The sequence below is a fragment of the Saccostrea cucullata genome, unplaced genomic scaffold (genome assembly GCF_032062105.1).
Source record: "Saccostrea cucullata isolate Sc308-1 unplaced genomic scaffold, CSIRO_AGI_Scuc_v1 ctg585, whole genome shotgun sequence".
Lineage (NCBI taxonomy): Eukaryota > Metazoa > Mollusca > Bivalvia > Ostreida > Ostreidae > Saccostrea > Saccostrea cuccullata.
In genome coordinates this window covers 2,810-15,743 of record NW_026923868.1, presented here as the reverse complement: position 1 = coordinate 15,743, position 12,934 = coordinate 2,810, and the positions used below count along the sequence as shown (strand labels likewise).

Genomic DNA, 12,934 nt, shown 5'->3' with positions numbered 1-12,934 from the left:
TGTCGTGTGTGGAGCTTTGTGAAACAATTCCTTTGAATGCTGAATTTCGGGCCAGGTTTTCTAAAGTAGAATGTCTTTCAAGAAAATCAACAGGTAAATTAATACCATTTTAAAAGATAAAATTATCACTTATGATAACACGTGGATTGCCCCTAAGGAACTTAGACTTTTATGTTTTCTAATAATGGCCCCATGTAATGATCTGCAAATGACCCATAGTTTAGTTAAAATATAAAAATGAAAGCAAAACAAACCAATGCAATGTTCTCTATTATTCCAAAAATACAATGTTACTGTGCCGGAATTCTTGGATACTAGCATATTTGAACTGCATTTAAGAAAAGTTCAGTCTTAACTATGTTTCCATACAGGGGCATCACAGTGTTACACAAAATCTTGTTCAGAATAATATTTGAAACGGTTCACAGTCTTTTGCTTAACTTTTTCTGCAAGAAACTGATAACAGTATACACTTATGTCATGACTACTAGGGGCACAGTCAAACTGTTGTTCCGAGGTAATGAGGAAGACCTCTGGCCTCGGGCAACAGTTTCCCAGTTCTTCCCCATTATCGAAGGACAACACTTTGACTGTTTCCCGAGCTGTCAAAAAATAAGTGTTTTATTACCTAACCTACTATATAATTTCTTACAATGATGATGTAGACATAATAATCAATGGATTTTAGAATAAATCGGCCAATTCTTTTTTATTTCTTGAAATCAAACTGAACAATAGACTAATCAAATTCTCACGCCGATTGGTTTAAAAACAATACATCAATAAAATATCAATTTATTAGTGCCTCATTTGTAAACAACATAATAATGTCTTGATGGTTTGAATATAACATGCTGAGTTGGAGTTTTAACGCAAAGATCTACAATGAATGAAGGGTCCTACATTTTCCCCAAACTACCTTCAGAAAAGTTGTTATTGGACTCGTCTTTAAAGTGATATTAAATTAAACATATATTTATACAGATATCAGGATTACTTTTCAGATGATAATTTCAAATTGAAAGCCATTAAATTGCTTTATTGTTTACGTAATTCAATGTTATATAGCTGTAAAGTACGGAAAATGACGTCATAATGGATATTTCAGCTAGGCAACAGTTAATTCTGTGGCCCGGTCAACAGTTCGACTGTTTCTTGATCACGCAAAAGCATTAAATGAATCGTGAAACAGTTCAAAATGCCTATTACAATTTATGTAGTAGGTTAGGTAATAATTTCTTTTTCGTTTTGCTCGCTGATCGGAAGGCCATGTGTCCGAATCGCTGCGACTTGTTTTATTTTTTAAAGAATGCAAAGGTAAGATAAAATGGACAACTAAAGTATTCGATAAAAAAGGGAATAACGGAGGAAGAAGTTCTTGTTTTTCCGTTCTGTATTGCAGGACCGAAAATAAAAGACAAAGGAATAAAAAAATAAATTTTCTTAAACTAAGTGCTACTTAGAGAATAAAATGTGTCTTGAAAACTTTAAGGGGTATCCATATTCGTTTTAAAAATATTCTCAAAAATCTGCTTTGAAAAAAACATTTTTATTATATGAATATTAAATCAGAAAAATGACAAAAAAAATGAATGAGAAAAAAAAAAATAAGTTGACATTTCAAAAAAAAAATCAGATGAAGCAAATTTAATTTCTGTAGTGATTTAAAAGGGAAATGCATAATGCACTATTATGACCCCTAAAAAAGTTAATTAACACACTGTTAGGATGTTGGGATACCAATTTAGAAAAGAGCACGATTAACACTTGAAATATGAAAAGATAATAAGCTTTCCCGAGAATCGAAAAACATCAATTTATATCAAACGTAAGTCTATATAACATATTTCGATGAAATAACACCAATGTTGACCGGAGCAGACATGGACCACTAATGAAATCACATTGCATGGAGGAAGAAGCAAACCCTGTTTGTAATTATTGGTAACATATGCTCTGTGTAATGACCTGTCATTCAGTATATAATACGCAACACAACTTGTATGAAGAGGAACTGTCACTTCCCATTCTATATCAAAATTGTTTTTTGTGGAAAGGTCATTGTATTGACCATATTTTTTGCAAAATGATGATTTAAACAGAAATGAATTACCTAGACTTTCCGTAGCAATTATAAAGGACATTCCAACACAGTACAGTAAAAGGTCCATGTCTCCTAATGATCCAATGTGGCTTATAAAATCTGCTTAAAAATTATAAATATAAGGAATATATTCAAGTCTTTGCAATTTTGTTTCCTTGGCTTCTCAACTTTCTTCCTTATAAGAGTAATACGATTCACACCTTTAAGAAAAACAAACAGAAAATACTTCTATACAAGGTTTCAGGAAGTTTGTTTACTTAATGAAAGGAAGAAATATATCATTTCTACTTCATTAATTTTTTTTTGATTCGATACAAAATAGGGTTAAGTCAAGGAACAAAGACAAATGATGTGATTTATTATGTAAATGATTTAATCAAAATATGTAATGAATTTTTCCTTTATACAGGGATTGCACAGAAGAGGTCAAAGGACCAGGCCGCTATGCAGTGATCATATTGTGTAGGAAAAATAGAAATAAGTTCAGTATGACTATTTACGGAAGAACTTTAATTAAAACTAGAGCTACTTTTAGCAATGCGCTCATTAAATGATACCCCGCCTCCGTCCGGCTGTCAGTCCGTCCGTCTGTTACGCTTTCAGGTAGCAGACTCTTATCCGCAACTCCTCTTATTCCACTTCATGAAATTTGATGAGACTTTCACAGAATCTTTATGACATATTGCCATTGTGCAACTCCTATTTTACTTTTTGATGCGACACATATTTTTTGTTTCCCACAGCAAAACATGAACACTGCCATTATATTCTTACCTTTGATTACCTATGACTTGATGACTTGTGGTAGGGCGGCTTACAAGTTTAAATTGATGCAATGCTTCAAACCGTCCGCAAAAAATATATCGATTTAGCATAAAAATACATGTTCCATGCATGGCACATATCTGTATTTAATTTTTAATGTAATTATTCGAAGTAAATTAGTCCTTGTATATAAAAAAAATCCTCACAAGGCAGGATTCTTGGGTAAACACTTTGCCGTTGGTCCAACAGGACGTCTGACTTGACAGGAAATTTTCATCATAGAATTATTGAACTAAATACTAGTGTCATGCATAAGTATCAAGTATGTCGAATTCAGAATTTTTGAATGCTGACCCCCCCCCCCCCCCCCCCGAAAAAAAAAAGAAAAAAAAAACGTGCAAAATGCTGAGTTCGTGGATCTTTGTCATGTTATATGATAATGCCGAAGCTCTAGCAAAATAGAATTAAAAAAAATCGTTGTCTCATTTCCAACTGTAATGATTAATATCTTCAAAACAATATCTACTGAAGCCTTTTTCTTAAAAACTCATGCAATTCATTAGTAAGGCATAATTATTCATATCCAGAAACTCAAGGCGTTTTGGTTCCATATCTGATGAGAAATTAAAAAAAATAACAAATTAAAGCCTTGAACAACCATTAAGACAAAGTTTATAAGGAATTAAAAAAAATATTCGTGACTCTTATTTTTGTTATCAATAAAGAATTCCTTCGAAACAATGAAAAAGTTGCAGGTGCTTTTAGCACTACGTCACTAAATGACCCCCCCCCCGCCTCCCATAAGATGATAATGGCAAAGTCCATGCTCTGCTCTGGGGAACACGAAATGAGCGTTAGATCAAAACGTAAAAGTAATAAATTGTTGTTTCTTTATCATTATTATTTATTCTGTGCATGTATTAAATGGACTAAAACAGACTAAGTCTGCTGCTAGATCCTTTTTACTTCTACCTTTGCAACCACAACTCAAGTCATAAGTAAGAATATAATGGCAGTGTCCATGTTTTGCTACGGGAAACCCAAAATATGTGTCGGAGCAAAAAGAAAAATGGAAGTTCCACAATGGCATTTTGTAATAAAGATTCTTTGAAAGTCTCAACAAATTTCATTCAGTAGTAGAAGAGGAGTTGGGGATAAGAGTTGGGTACCCCGAATTGTAACAGACAGACGGCAGGACAGACGGACGGACATACATCCCAATTACTGTATACGCACCTGCTTTTCAAGCGGGGGGTATACTTATTACACTGAACTATTTACAAACACATATTTTCTATAAAATACTGGCTATCATATTGATAATTAACGAAAAGGTAACAACTCTTAAGGAAGCTCTAAACACTAACAAAAAGTACTTTTTGGTTTTGGAGGAAAATATAGCAGATAAAGGAGTGCATATTAAAAATTTTTGATTCATTTTCAACATAGGGTATCTGCCTTAATTCTGCAGGAAAAATGAACAAAAAAATGTATATGCATGAACAGAAAACACACTCCTGTTTACTTACATCGGGAAATTCTTGAAAATGAATTCAAGTACTTATTCTTGGACTAATATAATGCTAAGCATATTCTAGTCTATTACAAATTGTGTAATTTATTCAATATAAGCATTTTGTCTATCTCACTTCTAAGGGCAGACTACTTTAACAGCATAACACTACCCTACAATCGTAACTCTTTAGTCTGCAATGTTCAGAGCTTCCTTAAATTTATTTGTTATTCATCTTAAATTAAGCTACATAGCAGTTCAAATTTGCATTTCTCGGATTATTCTAGTTTAGTATTAGTTTTCACAAAGTTCAGGTACTTTATGGTTACTTAGTTTTTTGTATATTTACACAAATACTCTAGTTTGGTGAACCAATATTTTCTCCAGTAACTATTGACTACACCCGTTCTCACTCAAACACGGTTCTTATATAATCATTGTCAGAAAGAATGAATAGCAAAATATAGAAAGAATCTGGCAATAATTTATCGCACTTGCTTACTGTGATAAAACTCTATATTGTTTTAATCGTGATTTCTTGATAATCAGATTCCTTTGGTGGTGAACTTATTTTTTGATAGGCATTGTTTTTTGTATCTGCTATTTCGTTATAGAACTGAAATACCCACGTCTGTTTCTGTCTTATTGATCCCTTATCCTCCTTTTTTCCTCCTGTTCACAATTCGTATTGCGAAGATTATAAGGAAAAAAAAATGAGGTAAAAATGGATATGAATACAACTGATATCTTTGAAATCCCGTCATCTTCAAGGCAAATCAAAAAGAAATAATATAGAACAAAATTTCCAGACTTTTCTACAGAAATCTCGAATAGGCAATATTAACGACATATCGCATTTTTTCTATAAAGAAGTCTGAATTTTAGAATTTTTTTATCTTATTAGATGCCGATATAAATAAACTGATTTTAAGCACAATTAACAATTATTGTCCTTCTCCAAACGGTACGTACCAAAAACCATAACTTCACAAATCTCAATGGTAGCAAAAAGCGGTGCATATCCCACACAACTTGTTTCTAGTGGGGGAGTTTTTGAATTAAATATAGCTATTCCTTGAGTCACTCTATTGACAGTCACATTCATTACTTGTTTGGGACAGGAATACGTATCCTGAACGAAAATCATGTCTCCCTTAGAAGATGGGGGTATGTATGTCGTCTCATTGAATACAAATACTAAAAATCCAGTATGGCGATTTACAGCTGAAATTTTAGAAAATAAAACCTAAGGAAACAAACGTACATAACTTGAAGTATTCCTCTCGACAATGTTAATCAAAAGGTCATTTTTAAACATTAAATCTTCACGTCTAGTATTTCATTTGTTAGAAAAACTGTCTTTGGTTTATAAGACTCTTGTTTTTTTTAAACCTACCTTTGACTACAAAAATAAAAATGTATTTTGAACTTATACTGGTGTCTATATTGTCATGATAAACTTTACTTCTGACAAGAGAATTTAATTAAAAAAAAAACAAATTAGAATGTAGAAAGTAGATGTGATGTATAAGATTTAGGTTCTAGTAAACTGTATAATGAAATTTTATTTATTTAAAATGGCTATTTTCATTTGTATGTGGATTCGGTATACACAATGTAACAGTCCACTTGAAATTAAATAATACAGAGTATTTTGCATCTATTTCATATTTGGGCATTTTACTGACGATAAAGGACATGATGAACTAAATGATTTTTCCATCGTCAACTTTCCTCGAACAAGTAATAATTTACTACTATTGCATGTCAATGATTCTTTACAACCTGCATAAAAGATATTTGTATTCTCTCGTGAAATTATATCAAGAATTTTTAAGCACAGTCTAGATAGGTACTCATACATGTTAGACCTGATTCAAACTTTCAAATAAAGCTGTGAGGTCAATTTGCATCTTACGGATCAACTAACTATATTTTGGCTAATTTAGCTTTTAAAAATCAGATACAATGTCAAAAAACTGTATTTAGTGCAAAAATAACACTAACTCTTCAAGAAAACCGTCATATTTAACTGGAATAAACTTGTTTTCATACTGGCTTTTCTTATTACTTATCAAATAACTTCCAAAGGACCTTCATATTATTGTCAATGAGCATACAAACTTGCACACATGTTTTGGAGGTCCTTGATTGTTCTGCTGATGATTGTATTTTGAATTGGACTTTTGAGATTGAATACTGTTTGTTAGATCCCAATATTTCATTCAGTCATTTGTTTTGCATTCATTTTTTTAATTCCAGCAAAAAAAAAAAAAAAATGCAGATCATGCTACTAGTATCTTTCAACTTAAGTATGACCTTACAAAGGACTATAAATGAAGTTGAATTTATTAGCGTTACCATTTAATTTGTTTTTCAATTCGTAATTGACATGGTCTAAAATTAAAATAATTATTGGACTCTTGTGAATCATGCTTTTATGTACTCATATCGCAATTTCGGGTTAAGTGTTTGTAATAAACCTTTAGATAAAATTAAGAAACATATAGAGATAACGAACAGTATTCACGATCAAAAATAAACACAAAACTCCAAAACATCAGGGGTGGGATCAGAGGCCATGGAGTGGTGAGCATTACATTATACATATAAAACTATGGTTTCTGAATATTTGCCCACATGGTTAAAAAAGTTATATCTTTTCTTTGTTCTTTCATTAAAATATTCAAATATTATATATTAGTCTATCATGATAGTATAGAAATTCAGAGTGCATTTCGAGGAATGAACCATGGAGTAATTTCAAAACCCTTGACCGAGTTTTCTCTATTCTATATATCCTAAATAATTAAATACAGATTAATTATATTTCTGAAGAAAATTTTCAAGTAAGCCACATTAGACAACTGTTTCAGAGTAAATTTCCACCATGCCGTTTTGTAGGTTAACGCCGTAGTAATACTACACGTTACGTCACCAAATTCCATTTCAAGCCTTCCATCAACTGCCTTGTCAGCTTGCCACATGTTATTACTGAATTGGTTACCACTTACTGATGCTGTACCTTGAAAAGCCATGTCCTGGGCTAGGTTTTCTAAATCAATTATAAATATGGTACATGTAAAATTTTATTCATTTTATTTCATTTCTATTTTCCAAAGCTTTAAAGTTGTATTTATCTAATAACCATTTCATGTGACAAAAAATTGGTTTATTTCAGCTGAAAAAGGAAAATACAAATGAAAGGCTGTAAATTGTTTTAAAATTATTAAATGCGGGGATTTAAGTCTGCGGATCACAATTTCTGTTTAATCCTCTGGTTAAAAAATAAGGCCACAATATGCTTTGTATTTGTATTAAGTACGCTTGGACAAATTTCCGCGTAAAATTTGTGACCGCGTACGTAGCGTAAATTAATATCACGCGGAAAAAAGTTCTTCTACAGTATTTAAAGAAATACGGAAAAACTGATTTTTATGACAAATTGTGGCTTTGTTGATCTTGAAAAGAGAAGGCGTAAGAATATTTTGTTAATGGAGAAAGCTTTCATAGAATTAACACTACCTTTGGATACTTCCATCTAAATATGACCTAACATGGATTTGCTGTTCTTTGTATTTTAAGATTTTCCTATCTATCCCTCTGCTCTCAGGAATCATAGTTTGTTAATCTTCGCGAACTTGAAAAACTTTCTTTGAATAAAAATATCCCATGATGTTCCACATAAATATAATGCCTTTTCATGGCTTTTGTGCTCTTAAAAAAATGAGGGGTAATGATTTGAATTTAGCTGGAATTTACATCATGTCAAGAAGACATAACCTTAATTTAATCTTTTCTGGGCGGGTATTTTTTTAGGAGAAGATTCGCCATTTTTTAGATACATGTATATTCCTTTGAAAGAGTCTGAAAGATCGTGTTGAAAAATCGAAATGAATTGTTTTTATATGCCTTTTTAAATAATACTGAATGTGATTTAATATATATTAAACAATAATAAAGTTGATGAATATAATTACATAGACCCTTTGCATTGTTGATAAATGATAATCCAAAATAGATAACCTTGAAAACAATACCCATGGCGTCCAGTGACTTATATAAACTAAGTTGCTTGGTTGAAAAAAAAAAAATCAAAGGCCTTATTTTGTTAGGCATTCTTATTTATTTCCCGTTTGGCTTCTCTAGAATGTCCCTGAACTGATCGTCCACAATTACCGTTGAATCCACAATAACTGTTCTTGCAAAGAATTTTTAAAGATATTTCCTTAAGTTTATATTCAAATGTATGACCGTGACCCTTTGTTATGCCTGTGTCTTATATACATGTACAGGTGTCATGGTTTTGGACATTCTCGAAACTAAACAAACTAGATATACCTTTTTAATCATTAAAATGAGCTATGCCTGCTTTAAAACTGTACTTCTATTTCTAGGCTAAGCTTTTGCTTTATGTTGTGTTTCGAAATTCCGCAAACTCTGGTGGATTTTTCGTCAAATTTGAGACACATTTCACTTCGAAAATCATTGAGCACATGGTTGCCTATCTTAAATATTTTTTTCAAGATGGATCTGATAGTAATGTATGAAATATATCAATTTAGTAAATACACAAGCATGTGCTCTATGTTTTCTAAAACAAAATATACTGTAAAATTGATGTAAGTTTCCATAAATTGAGAAAAATCGGAAAATGGCTTATTTCTGGTTTTCCTGCGACCCTTTTGTATCCCATAACTTAGAACCTTTACTCATTTTGTGGAAGCGGTGTAAACAAGTTCCTATTGATAAATTATTGCATCATTCTAAAAAAAGTCCAAAACAAGGACCAAAAAGGAATTTTAGCCTGCCTATTCCTTTATAGACGACACATGACGGACCCCAGACCTACATGTACTTCAGTTTATTGCCTTAGTTATGAAACGTCATCTCCCTCGGTACCTCATTTGACCCTTTGGCCTTAAAATTGGAGTTTGACTTTAATTAATAAAAAAACTTTCAACAACAACTTCAATCTCAATCATACGAATTTGAATTAATTAGAATAATACGTACAAATAACCCGTTTAGTCATGTTTACGACCTTCTAGTTTAACAACTCTTACTTTTTACGCAAAGTCTAATCAAATGGCTGTTTGTTGTTAATAATGTAAACTATATGAGCCCGTTTTATAATAATAAATTTCCACAAAAAAATGAGTCGTATCATTATTTGATGATTTTTTTTTTTTGCAAAATGAAATATATGAATATGAATAAACATTTTTCAAGCTCAAAAGCCCAATAAACAATACACAATAGAAGCAGATCAAAACAAAACATCAGAGATGGGATCAGGTGCCTTGGAGGAGTGAGCATTTCCTGCCGACCGGTTACACCCACCGTGTGCTCTTTGTTCGGGAATAATAAAAAAAATCCGTTGACAATTCATTGTGTGTATCATGAGCAAAATATCATTTTAAAACGTCAGTCAGTATTTGAATTAAATATATATTGTATTTGCTGATAATGTATCGACCATAGAATTTACAAAATTATGACTTTAAACATCTCGTCAAAGGAAACATATTCTTCGAAGCACTGTTAAATTGTGCTATAATTGAATCGAGGGAATAAAGAACTAGGCATATATTTATCTTTTTATCATTTGAATTCATTTTTTTTTAAAGCGTAACATAATTTTATGAACTTAATATTATTTTAAATTATATGAAACACCATTCAATGGCTTTCAACGACCTTGTGATAGGAGGAAGTGTCAAGCGGCACAAAAACATCCACAAAGAGACTTGGATTTCCCCCGATGGAAAAACCAAGAACCAGATAGACTTCATTACTATCTCAAGGAAGTGGAGACGCAGCCTCGTTGATACAAGATCAAGAAGGGGGGCTGATGTAGCTTCAGACCACCACCTAGTACAATGCACTATAAAAGTCAAGTTGAAAGCCTTCAAGGACAACTGTGACAGACCACACATCAAGTTTAACACTCAGAGACTTCAGGAAAAGGGCACAAAAGACACCTTTAGCATTTCATTGAAAAACAGATTTTAGGTCCTAAACAATGTCTGTCAAGAAACTCCTCTAGAAGAACCTGGAACTTCATCAAAGACAACTGGAAAGACACATGTTAAGAGATCCTAGGGAAAAGAGAAAAGGGAGACAAGGAATGGCTTTCAGGAGATACATGGAAACTGGTCGATGAAAGAAAAACTTCCCAACCAGAAATTATCAGTTGTGATAATGTGTGAGTTTTGTGGAACAAAAGAAGCAAGAATTAAAAGACACACAGACTATTCTAAACAATGAAGTAAAGAAAAGTGCAAGGAGAGATAGAAGACACTTTTATAATGTACTAGCTACATAAGCTGAGGAAGCAGCAGAGAGAAAAGACTACCATGTACAAAATCACAAGAACCCTGGCTGGGAAAAGACCACCACAGACCAAGCCAGTTAAAGACAAGGAAGGCAACACAATAACAAAGGAAGAAGACTAAAGAAAGCGCTGGGCAGAATATTTCAGAGAACTCCTAAATCGACCAGCACCAGAAACAACACCAACATACCACCAGGAGACTCTGAACTAGCGGTGATCACTGCCCCTCCCATCAAGGCTCTGAAGAAACTAAAGAATGGGAAAGCAGCTGGGCCTGGTGGAATTCCTCCAGAAACCCTTAAAGCAGACACAAAGACTTCAGCAGACATGTTACTACCCCTCCTGCAGATGATATGGTCAGAGGGAAAGGTACCAGCTGATTGGAAAAAAAGACATCTAGTGAAGCTTCCCAAGAAAGGAGACCTGGGACAATGCAAGAACTGGCGTGGCATCATGCTCCTCTCTGTCCCAAGCAAGATCCTAACAAGAATTATACTGGAAAGGCTATAGAAGAACGACTTCGTCCTGAACAGGCAGGCTTTAGAAAGGACAAGTCCTGTACAGACCAGATCGCCACTCTATTTATAAAAATCGAACAGTCACTGGAGTGGCAGTCAACACTTTATCTTAACTTCATAGACTTTGAAGAGGCCTTAGATAGTGTTGATAGAAAAGTCATCTGGAAACGACTACAGCATTATGGAACGCCTCCTACCTTTATCAACCTGATACAACAATTGTATGACGAGGCAACATGCCAAGTCATCCACAATGGAAAGCTTCCTGAAGTGTTTGAGGTACAGACTGGGGTTAGACAAGGCTGTCTGCTGTCACTAATGATATTTCTAGTGGTAGTGGACTGGATCATGCAGGAGACAACAAAAGATAGTAAGACAGGAGTCCAGTGGACTTTCACTCAGTGTTTGGAATACCTTGACTTTGTAGGTGATCTATGCCTCATGTCCCAGAAGTATGAGCATATGCAGCTCAAGACAAATAGACTTGCAAAAAAGCAGCAAAGACAGGTCTTAAGGTGAACATCGAAAAGACAGAAGTGATGCGGTTCCACAACAAACAGCAAACACCAGTTATACTTATAGAGCACAACCTTAAAGATGTAGACTCCTTAACATACTTAGGCAGCATCGTCACAGCCACTGGTGGAACAGATGAAGACATAAAAGCTAGAATTAATAAAGCCAGACACATCTTCACCACCCTCAAGCCTGTTTGGAGTTCAACAGCACTATCCACACATAAAACTCCGCATCTACAACACCAATGTTAAGTCTGTGCTCCTCTACGGTCTGAAACATGGAGAGTCAACAACACCTACAACAAACTACAAACCTTCTCTAACAGATGTCTGCGCCACATATTAACCATCAAATGGCTGGAAACTATAAGCAACAAGATCCTGTGGGAAGAAACAAACCAAGACCCAATCACTAAACAAATAGCCCGCAGAAAGTGGCAATGGATTGGACATACCCTCCGAAAACCACAAGGAGACATAACACGCCACTCACTCGAGTGGAACCCACAAGGCAAACCGCGAGTTGGGCGTCCCAGGAAAACTTGGCGAAGGTCTTGTTAAGAGGAGATCAGGCAATGTGGACACACCTGGGAACAACTGAAAAGAGCTGCCCAGAATAGAGTGCAGTGTAGAACTGTTGCCGAGGCCCTATGTTCCACCAGGAACCAAAAGGAACCATGATGATCCATTGTATTGTATTGTATTCAGCTTGCTTGGGTACATTCTTTGACAAGTGATGAACACATGAAATATGTTAATTGCTTGGAGGTCATACAAACATTTCAGTGAAGGTCATTCACACATTTGAAGTTTTAAAAATGGATATATTCTTTCTATATACACGTATTTTGTAGTTTCTTAAAATTTCTGTTTATTCAACAGAATTTGCGTTTAGTTGGTTTCAATTTTAAGTAATTAGGTTCAATTGAAATGCATGTTATTGTGACTTTTGCAAAATTGTGCGTGTATTTACGCAAAACTGTTAAGGCCTACTATGAGAAATCAACGGAATAGAGACGCGCAAAAAAGGGGGACCTTTTTAAAACTGAATTTATTTTAATTAAGCTGTTTTATTATCACAGAACACAAATACTTATGGAAATAGCATAGTATAACCCACTCTGTACTGTATGAAGTTTGGTCCCATCGATGGACAGTCACGTGATGAATGCATAATTC

At 33.8% G+C, this 12,934-nt stretch overlaps 1 protein-coding gene across 1 annotated transcript; it reads left to right on the top strand.

The window, feature by feature from the left end:
* The first annotated feature begins 11,150 nt into the window (after window positions 1-11,150).
* On the top strand, window positions 11,151-11,756 carry LOC134265138 (uncharacterized). Its single transcript, XM_062747384.1, has one exon. It carries the CDS (start codon window positions 11,151-11,153, stop codon window positions 11,754-11,756), a length of 606 nt encoding a protein of 201 aa, XP_062603368.1.
* The last annotated feature ends 1,178 nt before the right edge of the window (window positions 11,757-12,934 follow it).

Excerpts from the sequence above, each read along its gene's own strand:
- LOC134265138 (XM_062747384.1), top strand. The coding sequence starts at position 11,151 with ATGCAAGAACTGGCGTGGCATCATGCTCCTCTCTGTCCCAAGCAAGAT.